This window comes from Macaca mulatta, chromosome 2, assembly GCF_049350105.2.
Source record: "Macaca mulatta isolate MMU2019108-1 chromosome 2, T2T-MMU8v2.0, whole genome shotgun sequence".
NCBI classification, from domain to species: domain Eukaryota; kingdom Metazoa; phylum Chordata; class Mammalia; order Primates; family Cercopithecidae; genus Macaca; species Macaca mulatta.
This window is the reverse complement of record NC_133407.1, coordinates 200,739,743-200,759,574: the sequence shown is the minus strand read 5'-3', so window position 1 is coordinate 200,759,574 and position 19,832 is coordinate 200,739,743. Positions and strand designations below refer to the sequence as shown.

Sequence of the window (19,832 nt, the reverse complement as noted above, 5' to 3'; positions counted from 1 at the left end):
GTACTGGGAAGTGAAATCCCCGCCCCGCCTGCCACCTGCAGCTAATGGGGAACAGTTGGGCTACGTCCTTCAGTGAAAAGTTCTGGTAGGCGTTCTGTGTGCTTCTGGGGAGAGCCGGTAGCGTGGCGGAGTCCCTGCTAGAGGCACCTTCACCTACTTTGAAGGATCTATATTGACTTTTACCCCCCTCACACTCCCACGTCCTGGGATTATATCCCAAGTAAACTGTTTGCATCCACGTCTTTGTCCAGGCTCTGCTGCTGGGGAAACATGAGCAAGAGCACGTCACTGTTGTACCTTTATCTGATTCTCCTAAGTGAATGTAAATTGCCAAGGTATATTTTCGACAGATAATTTGCAAATGATAAAGGTGGCCGACTTTAGACTTCCTGCAGTCTTGAAGGTTGATGGTTATTTAACCTAAAGAAAAAGATAGATGTTATGATTTTCTAGCCCAGTAAAAATTAGTATCATGTTTGTATTGCCCTGTAGAAAGTTTACTAACTAGGCTGGCTGCGGTGGCTCACGCTTGTAATCTCAGCACTTTGGGAGGCTGAGGTGGGCGGATTGCCTGAGGTCAGGAGTTCAAGACCAGCCAGGCCAACATGGTGAAACCCCGCCTCTACTAAAAATACAAAAATTAGCCGGCCGTGGTGGCGGGGCACCTGTAATCCCAGCTGCTCAGAAGCCTGAGGCAGGAGAATGGCGTGAACCCTGGAGGCGGAGGTTGCGGTGAGCCGAGATGGCGCCACTCACTCCAGCCTGGGTGACAGAGCCAGACTCCATCTCAAAAACAAAAAAAGAAAGTTTACTAACTCAGCAATCATACTGAAGTTTCTTTCACAGCTGCCATTTGACTGCTCTTTGTCTTTCTGCTGTTTACCTTATCAATGAGGTAAACAAAAATGTGATGCATGTTCTCTCTTTGAGACGTATGCTTTTTAACAGTGAGCAATGAAAAGGTAAAAGTGATTGTGAGACACTCACGACTATGAGATTCATTTCAGTTCCAGCTGTACTACAGTGAAACTTATCTTTGAGCTGTTAGGGCAGTAGCTACCAAACTATTTTTAACATAAACAGGATTGTCTCCAAAATGCAAATTATTAGGCTCTTTTCTTCAAAAATGCAGAAGTTGCTCTCACGCCCCCTCCCTCAACAGACACACAGTCCAAATGCAGCAAGCAGTTTAGGGGCCACTGTAGTATCTTGTGAGACCCCAAGAAAGTCCCAAGTCCTTAGAGCTCCAGCATGGCACAGAAGAGCATACGGAACTCTCATTCCTTACTCCTTACACCCACCCTACATTGAAGGACTTAGAAGTATCAGGAGAGGATCAATGGATAATAAGAGGCATTAAGGTTGGGAGAAGAGGATACAGAGTAAGGTTCTGACAAATGAAGGTCATTTAAGGAAACATGGACAACAGCAATCCCTAAAGCCCCCTGCTTCCTGAGCACCCACACTTTCTCCACGTGGGGACAGCCTCTGAAACTCAGATGTCACCCTGTGCAAAGGGAAAGAAGAAAATCCAGACTACATATGTAATGATCAAAAGAGCCAGGTATGGTCGACTTCACTTGGAATTGAGATTATATTTTCTGCCACTGGGCAGAATAGCAGTCCAACATAAACACCAAGTTTAATTGTTGAAAACTCGAGTAACACGTCTGTACCCACGAATTGTGAAATCCGTGCTGCAAACACCGCATCACCACCCACTGTGTGACCCTCGAATTCAAGAGCAACAAAACGAACAAAAACACCACAAATTTATTCCACAATTAGGAATTTCACAGTGAATTTTACTCACCGGAAAAGAAACCACCCTCATCCTTGTACCACACTTCTTCTTGGACTTTCATGCAAATACTTAGAAACAAACTAGGTATGAAAAGCAGGGATTGCATGTGTCATGAATTTCAGTCCGTAAATATAACAATATCTTGTGTCATTTGTGGAGTTTACAGAGTCCATATCATACACATTAACTCACTGAATCATGACAACAGCTCCATGAGGTAGATATTACTGAATTTACAGGTGAAACACCTGAGACTTAGAGGTTAAGTAACATCTCCAAGGAAACACAGCTGTGACAAAACTGTGACTCAAACCCAGGTCCTCTGATACACATAATCAGTGTGTATTATCACATACTATAAATAAAGAGAGAGACTAACTTATTTATCGTCCACCCACCAAGGGAAAGAGAGAAATTAGGTCATGACACATGTCCCTCTAATATTTCCTTGAAGTAGCTTTTAGAAACTGACTTCTTGACCTGTGGACCTGTGGATCTTTAAGTAGATGCTGGTGATTACTTCATTTTTATAAAATTAAATTTCAAATTACACCCCCTTTGTTCAGTGTTTTCCCTCATATTTTCAAATTCTGATAAACAAAATTTAGGTAGAAGAGCAATATATATGTGAAAGGGAAAAAACCTACATCAGATTCTGTGGCTCTTGGAACTTCCAGGACTCGGTGCCCATATTATTCATCCAAAGTTGAATACTTGAATACACTAACTTTAATAATGTGCAACCTAATATATGATAGGTATTGTTAAAACTTTACATGAATTTGTAACAAGAAAGCAGATAATTACTGATAAGCATTTCAGATTTATATAATTTTCTTGCTGACAGAACACAGGTGGCTCAAACTTTACAAATCACATTTATCTAGTTGAATTCCAATTATGTTAGAAATAGATTAACTGAAATTCAGATACACATACATAAACAAAAATAATATACCCTTAATATTAAAGACTTAGTCTCTGATCCGATTATTAACTTCTAGGTCTTGACTGATCTTACATTTTTAATTTCAGGGGAGTTAGGTAAAATTTTAGCTTACAGTAAAGCCTGGTTATTCCTACAACTAATTGAGAATTTTCATTTATCTGATAATACAGGGGTGAAATGCTAAGACAGAACGACTTTGTGATTAAATGGAATAAATTTGATCAGCACACAATGAAAAAAGAAATCAACACAAGAAAGAAAGATGTATTTGAGAACATTTTTAATAAATAATGTGACAAAATTACTTTTCTGATTATTGGATTTTCAGTATGCAAAATTATGGCTAAAAATAAGAGGCTTCTTACATGAACATAATGAAAACATTAATCACATGGATTGTTCCCTTAGTACTGCACGCCCTTTCTATGGAACTTTTTCAAATTATCTAAATGAACATGTTTAGTTTTTGGTGAACACCAGCCGTTTTTTTGTGGTTCAGTTTCGTTTGGCTTTGTTTTCCACTGGGGTCAGACCTGATACCTACCTATGAATAAAAGTACATTTTTTTTTCTTCAAATAGCACCAATTATAAAATCAATGATATTCATAAAATGACAAAAAAGGATCATAGAAATCTACTAGTCGGAGGGCATCATTTGGCAATTGAAAGCACGTAATGCCTCTATTAGAGATTTGAAGGAAATCTTGTAAGTTTCGATATTGGCCACAACAAACTTAAACCTCTTTTTTTCTTTAAGTCCGGGAAAAGTGAGAACCATTTGGTTCACGGCCCACAATAAAGTATGCACGTGACTTCACCATCTGTCATCATTCAAATATTCCAAATACAAACATAGAGCATTAACAAAACAGGTTAAAAACGCTTCTCAACATTTTTTTTCAATAAGACAAAAAAGGTTAATAGTTACAATGGTTTACAAATAAAGTTTAGTGATTGTGCTTTTAAAACCAAAAAAAAAAAAAAAAAAGAAAAAAAGAAAGAGAGAGAGAGAGAAAGAGATTAAAAACAGTGCATTACAAAAACAAAAAATCAAACTTCCTTAAGTGGCACTTCTGAAAGTTGAACTGACACTACCAGAAGAAATTTAGGCCAGTTAAGACAGGGATGTTCTTACTCAATTGGTCATTAAAAACATCCACTTGTTTGTAATACGTATTTATAATTGCTTTCTGATTGAAAAATAGAACAAGGTTTTGCTAGGTTTACTTATGACAATGACTAGACAACCAGAGATCCAACTGGCTTAGCCCTACTTATCCAAAAGTTCATTTCCAATAAGAATATACTTCAATGATTGAAATGAAGACAAAATAAAATACCACCAGGGTTTGCAAAGAGGATATATTTACAATGTTTCTACCCCATTCAAATTGTTTGTGGTTCTGCATTTGCTATATTTTTAGTTTCTTCCAGCAAAGGGTAGTATGAAAAACTGATTTTCAAATCATGTTAAAATGAAATATGTTTTAATTTGCATTAGCAGTTGGCTATAGAAAGATTATACTTTGAGAGCCCTTGGCATGAGGTTGAATATCAACTTTGTATCTTTGATCAATATCGTGCTATAAATTAGCTTGGCATATAAGCAGTGCAATGCCATATCTCAGGGGCAAAATGCAAAAGAACAGTTTTGTTCCCTCTTGCTGGCTGATGACTGAAGCAAGAAGTCGAAGCACTTTCCCTGCTGGAAGTAAGGTGTAATGGTTTGCTCCAACAGCGAGGGGAAGAGGAAGGCTCTTTGTAGGGTTAGGGATCAAACAACAACAATAAAAACCCAATAAAGTTTTTAAAACGGTACCCCAATAAGAGGAATAAAAACGACAATTTGTACACTCTGATTGCACCGAACATTTGATCTGGCGTCATGTGTCCTCTGACAGGAGGCATCTTGCGTGATAATTTTCACATTAGATCTCATAAGCCTCTTGGTTGTCTTCAGCTTTCAGTTTCCTGTAAGAGATACGTTATTGTCACATTGAAAATAAATCTTAAGAGGACTATCTTATATTTATTTATATGCATTTATTACTATTATAATTTAATGTGTTTTTCCATTTATTCATTGGCCTATGTTGGAAAGTGCTCATGTCAACTAATTCACTCATCAACCTTAGTTCGTCTTCACAGCAAATTCAACAAGTACAAAACTGGGTTCTGCACAGTGCCTCGGTGTTGTGTGGTGGGACACAGGGCTCTGAGAAGAGGGAAGGAATGTGTTGAGTTATCTACTCCCCTCAGCCCCAACTCAACATTACAGCTCTGCTTTTGTTGGTTTTAAATACTAGAGTTAACAGTAATGACATTCTGCTGCCCCAAAAGGCTACTTCGATTTTAAAATAAACTAAAACTTGAAAAAAACTTCTCTAACTGTTTGCAAGACGAAAGTCTTTCTCATTCTAAACCTCAAAATCAAAATACATTGAGAGTTATAGAACTTTCAATCAAACATAATGGCTTATACATTTTCAGCTTCTATTATAAAAAGTTATCATTTGACACATATTTATCATCTACTTGAGTTTAAATATATTAATTAAAAAATTGTCCTCAACTTATCTTTTATTAAATTGAGAAAATACAATCTTTGAATGGGTCGGGGGAGAATTTATGATATGGCTTACTGCCAGCTCTATCTTGTATAGCTCTCTCTCAAGCCTAACAAGAGGGTACATCTTTGACTTAAGAAGTTTCCTCCAACTGGGGAGGTCAGTGTCACAAACTAGGCATCCACTTTCAGAAGTGTAAAGGTGAAGGACAGTCAGTCAAACCAGTCACATTACCCTAGTGATGGCTATGGCAACTTCCTCACTCACATCATATAACTCTGTCATCTTACTGGGTTTTTATAAGCTTGCTACAATGCTATAAATTATAATATCTCTAGATCAATAGCTCTTATTTCTTAACAATATGTTTGCCATATGTATTTCTTATCTGAAAATCTGCCAATGAAGATAAACCCTAGATAAACAAATACATTGCAATTAACATTTAAAACTTTGGAACACATTTCAAGAAAATTCTCAAATTCTCAGAACTTCAGTTTCTGCCATCATAGACATTAGAGTACTGAAAAGTTTGTGATAAAACAGTAACATTTCTGTACACTGATGAAGGTTCCTAACTACATAAAACAACTACAGTCTAACATCGGTAAACTTGGGAAAAAATTATAGATACCTCTAATTCTTCATTATTATCTTCTCCTCTTTCATATCCTCCAAGTACCTGCATTTCTGCAATATTTCTTCGACCTACATTTGCTTGTTCTCTTTGTCTGCTTCCTGATCCTCTTGATGACATTGAGCTTGAGGAACTGGGATCTCTGGGATTATTTGATGTTGGAAAAGTAGGTCTACAGTAAGGTAGAATATCCTCTGTGTAATGAAATAGAATAAATGCAGGTGAACACCATCATACACTTTCAGTGTATATTGTATCACTCCTGTCTATCTGTAATTCTGAATGAGGAAGCATCAGTGATTTAAGGTATAAATGAGGATACTCTATACGCATAATGAATAATGCAGCATAGTGTCTCGAAAATGAAAAGTATAAGCCTCGCTGTTTTCCTATTAGTAGTCAGGGATTTGGACTGATTCCACTCATAAGCTCTTGTCTGTCTCAAACTCACTAGAGACCAATATCATCAAAAGAGGTAAACCAAACCTGAAGTCAGACTTGGCTTCCAATTCTGTCATTCACTATATGATCTCAGATTATTTTAGGCTTTAGTTTCTACTTTTCCAAAAAAAGTGATGATAGTATCTATACCTAGAGGGGTTCCTAGTGTTGATATGAAAACAGATGAAATAATAAAATATCTATGTAGCTTATAAAATGTTATAAGGAATCGGTTAAAAATCAAGCCGAGTCTCCTAGAAATACCAAACAGAGGCAAGCCTGGGTTCACTCCACAGACACCAAAATATCAACCTCCATGTCAATGTCCTATTTACACTGTGGAACTCTGAATCTTAGAAGCCTGCTATTGTTACTAACTTCAATAAGCAAGTCACTCCAATTAATTTCTGTCTCCGGAATTTCTACCTCCTTGAAATTTGGTGCTTCTCCTACTGATGCATCCTCCAGCTGCTCACTTCTCTCCAAAGTCTTCCAACTCTGCCTTTTGGACGACAAACGCATAAATACCTAACTCTTTGGCACGCTCTTCCCCACCTCCCGCAAATGCTTCCTCTACTATTCACATTGCCTGAATGAAGCCTGATTTCCCCTGAAGTTTCCCCGGACGTTCTCTGTAGTGGAAGGTAAGGAGGAAGGCTTGCCTCTAGCTCACCATCACCAGTTCCACATCATTGCTCCTCTATCCTTGAACAAAAACATCCCCGCTTCTGAGGCCCAAGCCATCGTTTTTTGAAGCCAGTACAGTCCCCTTTGATAATGTCTTGTTCTTTCCATTCTACTCATCACAACTTTCACTCCTAAACCACAGTTCTGACACACAGGAGTTTCACAGTCCATGAGGATGTGACTGTTTCTGCAGCTTCTCTTCACAGCACTTGATACCGTGTGACCGTCATCCTCTCTCTGTTCATCAACGGCTTTCTCTCTACTGACTTTCGTTTTCTCAAACTACAATATGTAAAATCTCTCTCTTGCTAAAAAGTTTCCCCTTAAGACTCTGCTTTCTATGAAATCAACACCTTCTTTCTTTCCTCACCACTCAGCCAAGCTTCTTGAAAAGCAGTTTGGATTCAATATTGATAGTCACAATTCCCATTCACTCTGCATCCCACTGAAATCCATTTATGCCTACATCACTACTATGAAACTGAGAAAACTGATAACGCCAACCGTGTTTCCAGCCTTGTGTCCCTGGACTCCTTACTGCTCTTAATCAATGCAAATATTATTATTCTCTCAGCTGCTAGTTTTCCTTCCTCCCTGGCCAATCGTCTGTGAGCTCTTTTTATGAAGTGCCACTGATATGTTGATGCTCTACAGGTTTCTACTTTCAGCCTAATGTATATAATTCATATATATGTATGATATATATGAAAGTTCTATTATATATTATACATACACGTATAATTATACATTATACATATATGTATGTAGATCATTCATGTGTGTGTGCATGTGTGTGCATATATATATATGAATGATATAGTTTGGATATTTGTCCCTACCCAAATCTCACGTTGAATTGTAATCCCCACTGTTGGAGGTGGGGCCAGGTGGGAGATGTAATCTCCAGTGTTGGAGGTGGGGCCAGGTGGGAACTGTAATCCCCAGTGTTAGAGGTGGGGCCAGGTGGGAATTGTAATCCCCAGTGTTGGAGGTGGGGCCAGGTGGGAACTGTAATCCCCAGTGTTGGAGGTGGGGCCAGGTGGGAATTGTAATCCCCAGTGTTAGAGGTGGGGCCAGGTGGGAATTGTAATCCCCAGTGTTAGAGGTGGGGCCAGGTGGGAATTGTAATCCCCAGTGTTAGAGGTGGGACCAGGTGGGAGATGTCTGGCTCATGGAGGCAGATCCCTCATGCATCGCTTGCACCATCCCCTTGATGATAGGTGAGCTCTCGCTCTGAGTTCACACAAGATCTGGTGGTTTAAAAGTATGTGGCACCTCCATCCCACTCTCTCTCTCTCTCTGTCTTGCTTTCACCATGTGATGTGCCTACTCCGCCTTCATCTTCTGCCATGATTCTAAGTTTCCTGAGGTCTCCTCAGAAGCCAAGCAGATGTCAACACCATGTTTCCTATACAGACTGCAGAACACTTAGCCAATTAAATCTCTTTCTTTTATAAATTACCCAGTCTCAGGCTTTTCTTTATAGAAATGCAAGAATGGCTTAATACTATATATATAATTTTCTTCTACTGACCCTAGATGATTTTGTCCAGTCTCACAGATTAAAACCCTTTCTAAAATATAGCTGTCATAAGGGGAGATATTTTGTCTGCTTTGTGTGCTGATATACTTTCACCTTGACCTATAACAGGTCATTAATAAACTGTTTTCCATTATTTTCATCATGCTGAATCATGATATTTTTAATTCCTAAACTATGCCCCAAACCTTAGGCTCCTACAGGCAACCCAACTGAACCCCTACTCTTGCATGTTACTCAAACTCAACCTGTTGAACACTGGCCTCACAATGCTCACTCCCTTAAATGTCTTCCTTTGCTATATTCTCTAAGACACTGAATGACATCACACTAATCATTAAGATATGCAAGACAGAAAATGAAATTATTATAGATTCTTCCCTTTCAACAACTTTCCATACATCTTAAGTGTATCATTTCCACATAGTCCAACATACAACAAGTAAGGTTGATTCTGACTCTAAAAAGTTTCTTGAATTTTCCAAATCACCCATCCTTGCTCCTATAGCATGGTTTATATTTTCTACATTTCTTGTCTGGGGGTTGTACACATCTTCAAACATCCTCGAGCTATTCCTCTCTAAACTGTCTTCGCTCAGCCACTTTCCTCTTATAAAATCTATAGGCTCTTTATGACTTAAGCCTTCATGTACCTCAAGAGCTTCATCTTTGACCACTTTTATTATGTAGCAGTACTGAATTTCTTACAGTTTCCTCAATAGACCTTCAAGCTTTTTATGCACATTATCCACCTAAATAAATCCTCTTTTCTTATGCAAGCTAAATTCCACCCATTCTTAAACACTCAGTTCATATGTCATTTCTGCCAGGAAAGATCAAGAGATCCTTCCTAACAGTCTCTCACAGTCCTGAGCGAATTCTCTCTCTTCTGGACTCTCAAGTATCATGGCACTATGAAGGTTATACTGAATACAACAATATCTATGAATTTATACATTATCTGTCCCTCTCTCCCTGACTACAAGCCCCTTGAAGTCAAGGTTTATGCTTATACATAAATCTCAGGATTTAGTACAATGCTTAATAACACAGTAGGTGTTTGATATATGTAGAAATAAATTGAACTAATGGAGGCAAATGTCAGCAAAATGATCAGACATTCAAGTCCAAAAGACCACTCTCCTTAATTAAAAATAATCATTCATTATACACATAAATCAGGGTGCCTCTTTCACTATAAACAATGTAAACTGAAATATGAAGGTGAAAATTACAGCAATGCATACAAATGATCATTTAACGGCATATATAGATAGGGTTATGATTCAAATAAAAATTTGGAAAAGCAGAGCATGTTAAATAACTCATCAGTGTACCTCAGGGATTTCCATGATTCCCTGGGTTCCTTGTTTCTAGACTAATGGTCCAGTCTTAGTTCTTTTCTTAGAAATATTTTTATAGCAGAAAGGACAACTTACTAAATTTCTGAAGATTGATTTTTAAAAATTTAATCTCTGTTTTCTAGATCTGCATACAAGATATTTCCAGGTTTATAAAATTTCCTTCTGAAGAAGAATCTCACCTACTTTTTAATTTTAAAAAATATTTATTTATTTTCCGAGACAGAGTCTTGCCTGTCACCCAGACCTGGAGTGCAATGGTGCGATCTTGGCTCACTGTAACCTCCTCCTCCCGGGTTCAAGCAATTCTCCTGCCTCAGCCTCCCAAGTAGCTGGGATTACAGGTGCACATGACCACACCCTGCTAATTTTTTTATTTTTAGTAGAGATGGGTTTTCGCCATGTTGGCCAGGCTGGTCTCCAACTCCTGACCTTGTGATCCACCCACCTTGGCCTCCCAAAGTGCTGGGATTTCAGGAGTGAGCCGCTGTGCCCAGCCAAGTTTTAATGAAGACTTCCTACAAGCAGGAATCGCTCCACACTTTCTAGCCAGATATAAACCTCGCAATTTACATCATCACATTCTATTTATGAATCGCTATTTGGAGGCGAGTCACATTGAGTCAAAAGTTCAGAGCCAGATCAACTTTGGGTTAACTGAGAAAAATAAGTAAGTTTTTCAAACTTTGGATTGCGGTGATATCATCAAGGACATTGTGGTCACACAATAGAGGCATGAGTCTGAGATGCACAGCTTTATCTATCACCTTGCTTCTGAGTCTATGCCTGGATTAGGAGTTCAGGCTGCAGTCACAGAACAAAGAGAAATTGCCCTCCGTGTTGAAAAGAAGTTAGCTAATGACCAGATGTCCATAATAAATACAACAATACACTGAGGTCAGATCTTACCACAATGTATCTACTAAAATACAGTAGTTAAGGGCCCCGGTAGGTTTTTAAGTTTCATTCCCCTATCACTCTTTGCTGATATCCTCAACTAATAATCTTCCGTTTCTTGGTTTTTTCTCTTTAGTCTATAATAATGTGCAAATGCACTATCCTAAAACATTTCCAGTAATTTGGCCTTTCTGTCAAACCCTATCCCAAGATTTCCTCCTCATCCCAAACTTTCAAAAAGAGCTTACGTGTGCTGATCACCTCCCTTCCAAAATTTCCATTCACTTTCCAACCCCATACAGTGTGGCTTTTATTCTGACCCGCAACCAACATATTGCAAGATCCCTTTTACACTCGCTTGGGTTTACATTCAACTTTCACCACTGTGGTATTTTATATACTTTCCTGTCTGAAAATTTCCCACTTCATTCTTTATAGGACACCATTTTCGATAGCTTGGATACCTTGATTATTAAATGTCTGGGTCGGACAACCTGTTTCCTTAATAGGATGTTAATTATCTACCTAGTCTTTAATATGATCATCCTTGTCTAGTGGTGTGTTGGAGCAGGCTCAATATTTCACAATACCTGATTATATTCATCTCTTCCTACCTCCGTATTCAGTGACTTGAAATTGGCAATTCTGAGAGTACTCACACAACAGAAGCAAGCAAATGGCTACAAATTAGGGTCTGCTTTTGTTTTCTCCTGGACAGTTGACTGATAAATAGTTACCGGCATTATCTCTGCTGAAATTCAGACTGTGTTATTCACATAATTATCACCTCTGTGTTGTGGGTTCTAAAATCTACTCTGTCCTCTCAATCTTTCTCCTCATCTTTAAACCTAGTTCTCTAAATTTTTATTGTGATTTTTACTATCTGTGTTCTTGTCAGCATTTTAATCCATTCAAAACTGCAATAATTTTCCCCATGAAGTTTCACATGTTCCCTGTTCTTTATTTTATTTTTTTTACATTGGTTAATACGATCGTGTTCCACTGGTCATTCAGGGCCACCTACTCAACCTACGAATACTTCTTTTGTTTACTCTATTATCTCAACTCACCTTTCAACATTCAATTAGCCACCAAGTCCTCCTGGGCCTCTCTCTGAAGTGCCTGTACAGGCTGATCCTTCCTGTTCTTCTGAGCTGTTTTAATTCAGTACTTTCATATTTTATACTTCAGAGTGTTACTGTAATGTTTCTGACACCCCCACCTAGCAGTTTCCAGTCTCTTCCTCCACTACAGAGTTCTGCCAGTTATTTTTCTAAAACACATATCTGATTAGGTCATTTCTCACTCAAATCTCCTTGTTGGCTCACAACTGCCCTTGTCATAAATCTCAACCCCTCAGAATAGTATCCCTGGCCTTTGCAACTGGGCCTAACCACCTTTCTAGTTTTATTTTTCACCCAGGCTACAGAGCAGTTGTGCGATCTCAGCCGACCGCAGTCTTGACCTTCCAGGTGCATCCTCCCACCTCAGCCTCCTGAGTAGCTAGGACTACAGGTAAGTGCCGCCATGTCCAGCTAATTGTTGTATTTTTTTGTAGAGATGGTCTCTGGCCCCAAACATTCAATTCTCCAGCCAAACTGGAAACCATTGTTCACCAAACATTCATTTTCATACATTCATGTTCTTTTCTCCACCTATTTCTTGTCCCCGCTATCCCTTCTCCCTCTTAAACCTGTTGAAATCATGCTTTCCTTTAAAATGTAACTCAGTTGGCTCCTCTCCAGGAAGGCCTTGTATAAAGTCATATACTGGAGTGAACTGTATTAAATTAAAATTATTCGAGTCCATGCCTATGTCCTCCATTGGAAAGCAAATTTCTTAGTCTTACACTTTTCATAAGGCCGTATAGAGCCTAACTGTATGTCTTGCAAACACACTCAGTCTACATTTATTTGCTGCTTGACTGGACAAGTACCTTGGACGAGATGAGTCTTTGCTGGCAGAAGGTCGCGTTTTGCTCCCTTGTTTCCACGTCCTTTCCCGTCATTTTGCTGCTCCTGTGCTTCTCTGGGATCACCTGGGTTTGTTCGCACGTCAACAACTGGTCTTCCATCCAATACTTCTCTCCCTTTGTAACTGCTTCCTTTTCTGTCTGATGATCTTTCTGTTCTTGCATCTATAGAAGGGAGTTTTGGCACCACTACAGGTCGTACTTCCAGCTGTGTCTTGGACTGGACAGTCGGTGACTTTATAGCAGGTGGTGGCACAGGTGGCGGTGGAAGATCTAAAAAGAAACATTAAAAATACTGCTGTAAAAGTCTGCTACTTATGAAACCATCACACACTTGGATTATCATTGGAGTCACATTCACCTATGAGATACTATATCTTAAATGAACTAGAATACTTGAAGGTAACCAAGGAAAAAGACCCCAAATTTTATTTTTTATTTATGTTTGTTTATTTATTTATTTATTTATTTAGAGACAGGGTCTTGCTCTGTCATTCAGGCTACAGTGCAGTTGCGCAGTCTCAGCTCGCTGCAGCCTCGACCTCCTGGGTGCAAGCAGTCCTCCCATCTCAGCCTCCTGAGTAGCTAGGACTCTAGGTATGCACCACACACCTGGCTAATTTTTGTGATTTTTGTAGAGATGGGGTTTTGCCACGTTGCCCAGGCTGGTCTCTCACTCTTGGACTCAAGTGATCTGCCCACCCTGGCTTCCTAAAGCGCTGGAACTACAGGTGCGAGCCACTGCACCTGGCCAAGACCAACAATTTTAATGTACTCTTGTTATCTAGCACAGAACTCCTGAATGACCAAGTTGGGACTCAATGACGTCTGCTCCTGGGAGAGCTAACAGCGGGTATGTGTACTGTAACTTTCTCTCTCCCAAGTGTGGGAGAGCTTCCTAATTGATTTCAGTAGAACACTGCTAGTACCAGGTGCACGCCTTTGCTCCTTCAGGCAATCACTTCAAATTGATTGAGGTTGGTACTTGAGTTGAGATCTATTTGCCATCTCTAATCTAGCCTAAACCTCTTCTCATTTTGTAGAGAAGGAAGCTCAAACTTGTAGACTGTAAGCCACCCTGCAATCTCAAAGCTAGATATAATCGGAACCAGGACTCATCAATGGTTTAGTGTTCTTTATATTACTATATTCAATTGCATGTTTATAGTATACTATTCATTGATGGAATCTCACCATTTTATATATCCAGAGGTTTTAAACCAGATAATCACTGGTATAAATATAGGTTAATTTGATCTACACATACACACACACACACACGCACACACACACACACACAGTTATTTCTAGTTGCAGTTACATATTAAGTAATACATATTACATATAATGTAACTTATATAATTTAATTTCTTCCTTTTTTTTGAGACAAAGTCTTACTTTGTTGCCTAGGCTGGAGTGCAGTGGTGTGATCTCGGCTCACTGCAGCCTCTGTCTCCCATCAAGTGATCTTCACACCTCAGCCTCCTGGGTAACTGGGACCACAGGCACATGCCACCACAAATGATTAACTTTTGTAGTTTTTGTAGTGACAGGGTTTCACTATGTTGCCCAAGCTGGTCTCCTGTGCTCAAGCCATCCACCCACTTTGATCTCCTAAAGTGCTGGGATTATTGCCACGAGCCACCACACCCAGCCTATGATTCAATTTTGTATATCATAGATATACTTAAGAATGAAAGTAGGCATAAAATTTGATATCTAGAAAGAAAATTTTTAACCAGTGCTATCTTTAAAAATCATTCCTATATACACTCGGGGGAGAAAGGAAATATGTATCCTAATATTATTTGGTAATTTAGTGGAAGAATACGAGTAGATACTAAGTTTTGGTTATTCTGGCTGTAGTATGGGGAATGTATTAACAAGAAAAGCTTCAATTCAGGAGGTCAAGAGATTATTGTTATTATTATTTTATTTTTTATTTTTATTTTTGAGACAGAGTCTTGCTGTGTCGCCCAGGCTGGAGTGCAGTGGTGTGATCTTGACTCATTGCAACCTCTGACTCCTGGGTTCTAGCAACTCTTGTGTCTCAGCCTCCCGAGTAGCTGGGATTACAGGTACGTGCCATCACACCCAGCTTATTTTTGTATTTTAGTAGAGACAGGGTTTCACCAGGTTGGCCAGGATGGTCTCGAACTCCTGACCTCGTGATCCGCCTGCCTCAGCCTCCCAAAGTGCTGGGATTACAGGCCCGAGCCACCGCACCTGGTCAAGAGATTATTATAACTCACGTAATTAATGATAGGTGATAAAATGTTATTGGTGGCTGCTCAGATGGAGAGGAAAAGACGTGTTTGAGATTAAGGGAGAAAAATCAATATTATTTCAGGATCAACGAAATACAGTACAGGGGTGGGGGGAGGAAGAATCTAAGATGACTTTTAGGATTTTTGTCATAGTTGTCTCGGTGAATGAAAAGAACATCACTGAAGGTACAGAATGCAGCAAAAAGGGAGATGTTTGTGAAGGAAGAGTGTAAGTTCAGTTTTAAAAACGTGAATAGGAGGAACTTTTGGAGTATCAACATAGAAAGGTACAACAGGTATTTGTAAATAAAATCTGAATTTCAGGAGAGATCAAAACCAGAAATACAGAGATTTTGGAATTATCAGCATAGCTATGTTTTTAAGTAATGTCTTTAGAAATGGTAACGTTTTCACGTTTGTAGAGTAATGTCTAGAATAAACTAAAACACATTCATAAAACATCTATTACATGCTTAGTGTTATAAAATTACCCTTAAGAGTTGAAATTAAAAAATACAAATTTACATGGTAAAAAATTCAGTAGGAATTTAAAATTGAAAGAACAACCTCCGTACCTCCCCACCTCCACTTCTAATCCCCAGGATTCACTATGCAGAGGTAATGGGTTTGAAAGGTTTTCTATAGATCATTCCTGAAGTTATTTATAAAGCAGGGCTGTCTAGTCTCATAACTGCAGGGAGCACCGTTCACATCAAGGACTATAGAAAATGGCCACACCCGGGATGACACAGAGTACCTGTCTTCCCATTCACATGTGGTGACCAGATAAAAAGGACCACACACACACACAGACAGCCTTCCTTCTTTACCAACATGAATGGATTGCACTTTTTTTGCCTAACCAGGTAGTTATTCAGATTTCCATATGTGTACATAGGGCTTTACTCTTTTTTGGAAAAGTTTGCGTAATGTTATATTCTATTACTACATCATTATTTTTTAGCCAATATTAGAGAAATATTCTGGTTGTTTCCAGATATTTTATTATTATTGACATTGGGCCATTGACTATCCTTTACATGTACCAGCATGAGAAACTGTTAAATATTAAAATTGTGTTTTGAAGATTCTTAGTATAACAGCAAATTAATGGCCCTAAGAAACATCAGTTTTAACCTAGTATTTCTCATAATTACATATTAAAAAAAAGAAACTTTTTTGTTCCATAAATACACATTTTTTGAAACTTATTTTCTTTTGACCTTGCATGCTAAAGCTGAGGTGTTAGAATTCATTGTATGAGTTTTGAAAACAGAAAGTCTGAGTTGCCATCTGAGTACCTACCAGCCATTTTACTTAGGAATGATTATAAAAAGTGATCGAATTTTTACTTGCATTCCTTTGTTAGTGGCTTTCACGGCTTACCATGTTCGAGTATCATATAAGTAGCCTCAACATTTTAGCCAAAATGGTAGCCAATTATAGCCAACAGCACTAATTTTCCCTCTGAGTCTACAAAATCAAGTTTTTTGTCTTGCAACGTAGATTGACACTGTCACAAGTGTATGTTTCTCCTCCTTTGTCTACTACTTTAACAGATTTTTCAAAAAATAATACATAAAAATCAGTACTATGATGTCCCTTCCCTCGATTCTACTTATTATTAAAGATAACCAAAAGGAGAGAGTTAGAAAACAGGCTGTATCAAGTAGCCTAAAGCCAAGGGACCCAAGGCAGAATGATTTTAAATTCAGACTGAGCCTGGGAGTAGCAATAAGGGGAAAAAGGTCTAATTCAGAACACACCACGAAAAAGAGAGAGTGAGCGACTATTTCTGCACTATCTGCTTGCTATAAACTTAAATTGGATTGCAAACGCAGACTATCAGGAAGCCGATGACTGCCACTTTCATCAAATCATAAAATGTCTGGGCCTTTAAGATATCAAAGCTGATGACTACCACTATCTTAACATCGCACAAAGTCTTGGGAATACATGACTCATGAGACAAAATCTGTCACTAGATGTTCTAGATAGGTGTTATTTATAACACAAGTTAAAAAGAGAAGAGAACCTGATAATTTAAAGAATTCTAACTTCCTATATATATTTGTCACTGTATCTAATGGCAATTAGAGAGGGAAATGTTGACAGGTTTGATTTCTTATATAAACAGATTGCCAAATAAATTCTTTCTTAGGTATTATAAAATATCACCAAGCAGGGATATCCCTGCTTACGAGGCCAGGGATTATTATGGTACAAACAATTCTATATTCCACATAGTGATATATAGTGCTTTCACCCAATTTGTACCATGAGTAGTACAAATTGGATTTCACAAATGGGATTGTGGACTTGTTTTGTATGTGTGTGTAGACTTTATGTAATCGTATAAACACTCATTCTTTCTACAAGACTTTCCACATAACAGTATAATGCATGTAAAGTAACATAGAAGAACATGTGCATTCAGACAAGTCTGCCAACATTAACTTTCTATAGAGATCTAGCACTCTATTTACTTAACTGCTTCAAGTCCTCAGACCTTGTAATTAATGATAAATCAAGTCAAAATAACATTATTCCAAAGAGGGTGGTGAATTTATAATTTATGAAAAGTAGGAATGGGGAAATAATGTAGATTTCATTTTTAAATCAACTATGTAAATGCATTAGAAAGGTTGAAGAGAGGGGGTGGAAAGAATCTATTAGAAGGTCCTAGAAATGCACTTATTCCTGGCTTTTACTTATTAAGACTCTGGCTAATAAATATTCATGTATCCTAATCCTACCCTTTATCTGGGTTAAACTTGTAAGAGGCAAATATGAAATAAATAAATCATTAGATACTGCCTGTCAGCGTGACTGTAGCATGCAATACTCTCCTTTGCACTGAGTTCTCCGAGCGCTTACGAGGCCTTGGGTTTGACCACAGAGCAAGTTTTGGCCACAATGTCAGGTGTTAGGGGCTGGTGCACTGTTATAGGCTGAGTTGTACCCCCTTAAAATTTAAATCGTGAAGTCCTAACCCCTAGTACCTCAGAATGTGACTGTATTTGGAGTCTTTAAAGAGGTAATGAAGGTAAAACGAGGTCAGTAGGGTAGGTCCTAATCTGTTATAACTGGTGTCATTAAAGGAGGAGATTAGGACACACACACACCAGAGAAAGATCAGATGAAGACACAGGGAGACGACGGCCATCTCCCAGCCAAGGAGAGAGGCCTCAGAAGGAACCACTCCTGCTGACACCTTGGGCTTACATTTCTGGCTTCCAGAGGTGTGAAGAAATAAATTTCTGTTTTTTAAGCTACCTAGTCTGCGGTACTTTGCTATGGCGGCCCTAGCAAACTAATACAAGGATTAACTGAGAACGATCATCACAGATTACTCTTCATCAGTTCAGACATGGCCACTCTTCATCCTTCTTTATACAGTTTTTAAAGACCCTACGAAGGAATGTCATAATCTGAACAAAATTAACAAAGTAAAGATGCTACAAAATCAATACTGATAAACCATATTCTGAACAATAGTTCACCTAAATGTATTGACAATAATCAAACTCATCCATCATAATCCATACATTTAGCTCACTAAAAAGAAAAAAAACCCCACAAAATCCTTCATGTCTTACTAATATGTTCGATTCACATTTTAACAATGGGTAGCTCTTTAAATTTTTCCTTCCTCTCCCTTCTCTTTTTTAATAAATTGTACCGATTGTGTCTGCCATTAAGCTTCTTCATGAATTGGTCTATGAATATTTTTCCAAAAATGCAGTGTAGTAATTTGGGAAAATAATTTCTGAAAAAGTGGCTTTTGTCTCTGTGTCATAACCACTGCCATCCAGAGTGTGTACATTTCTCTTATTTAGTGCATTAACAAGTATCTGCATTATATGACTTCAATTAACCAATATGCATGATGGGATATGTATATAATAAGACACAGCATTGTTATTTTGTGTCTTTTTTTTTTTAACCCAACAGTAAGCGTACAGCGTAAAATTCAAGACTTGTTAGTATAGTAAACATAACTTGAAGGATAGTTATCAAAATACTGAAAGAAAGTGAATGCTGTACTAGCTTTAGTCATTTCTCCATTTTATCTATTTTTGTGACTCAGAGAAAATAATTATTGGCTTTTATATTGCAGTATGCACTATGATAATTTTGCATAATCACTTTTGTGAAATGAGCAATTAGAAATCCAAATAAACATTTCAGATTCACTTTTGGTTTTACAAATATTTCAATATACGTCTTTGGTATTTCTGAAATTAATTTAAAAAATAACTTGGAGGCATCATCATTCAATTTAATAGTTATTATTCAGGGATTAGTTAGAATTATATTTAATTATTAACACTGAAATAAGTACTACAGCACGTGGGATAATAAATACAGACAATTTTCAAGCATAGTGTAATTTATAACTGTGATACAATATTCGTTAACTTGGCATGCTTACATTATTTAAAACATTTTCAAAAAGCATCGCTCAATGCCAGAGTCCCCTTTGAACAAGTATAAATAAGTGGTAGAAAGATCTACACAAGGCTTTAGGCCAGATTTTCTCCCTTATGTATTCAATTTAGATGTGTTTACATCGAGGCTTGCTGTTTGGTCAGTTTTTCAGTGAGGAGCACTCTCTTCTAGATAATAAAATTTGATAAAACAGCCATAAAACGTGAAAAATGCCATTATAGTGGTCCCATAAATGTAAAATTGCCGGTAGAGCTGGG

General features: G+C 38.1%; 1 protein-coding gene across 4 annotated transcripts in view; it reads right to left on the bottom strand.

Moving 5' to 3' along the window:
• Positions 1–3,016: 3,016 nt before the first annotated feature.
• The window catches only part of ROBO1 (roundabout guidance receptor 1), a 414,221-nt gene continuing 397,405 nt past the window's right edge, over positions 3,017–19,832 (bottom strand). For all 4 annotated transcript variants that reach the window (XM_015129100.3, XM_077994321.1, XM_077994320.1 and 1 more), the window contains 3 exons: positions 12,821–13,129; positions 5,956–6,152; positions 3,017–4,725 (listed from right to left, as the gene is read on the bottom strand). In XM_015129100.3, coding sequence (XP_014984586.1) covers positions 4,711–4,725; positions 5,956–6,152; positions 12,821–13,129 — 521 coding nt within the window. In that variant the 3' untranslated portion in view covers positions 3,017–4,710. The remainder of the gene's footprint in view (positions 4,726–5,955; positions 6,153–12,820; positions 13,130–19,832) is intronic.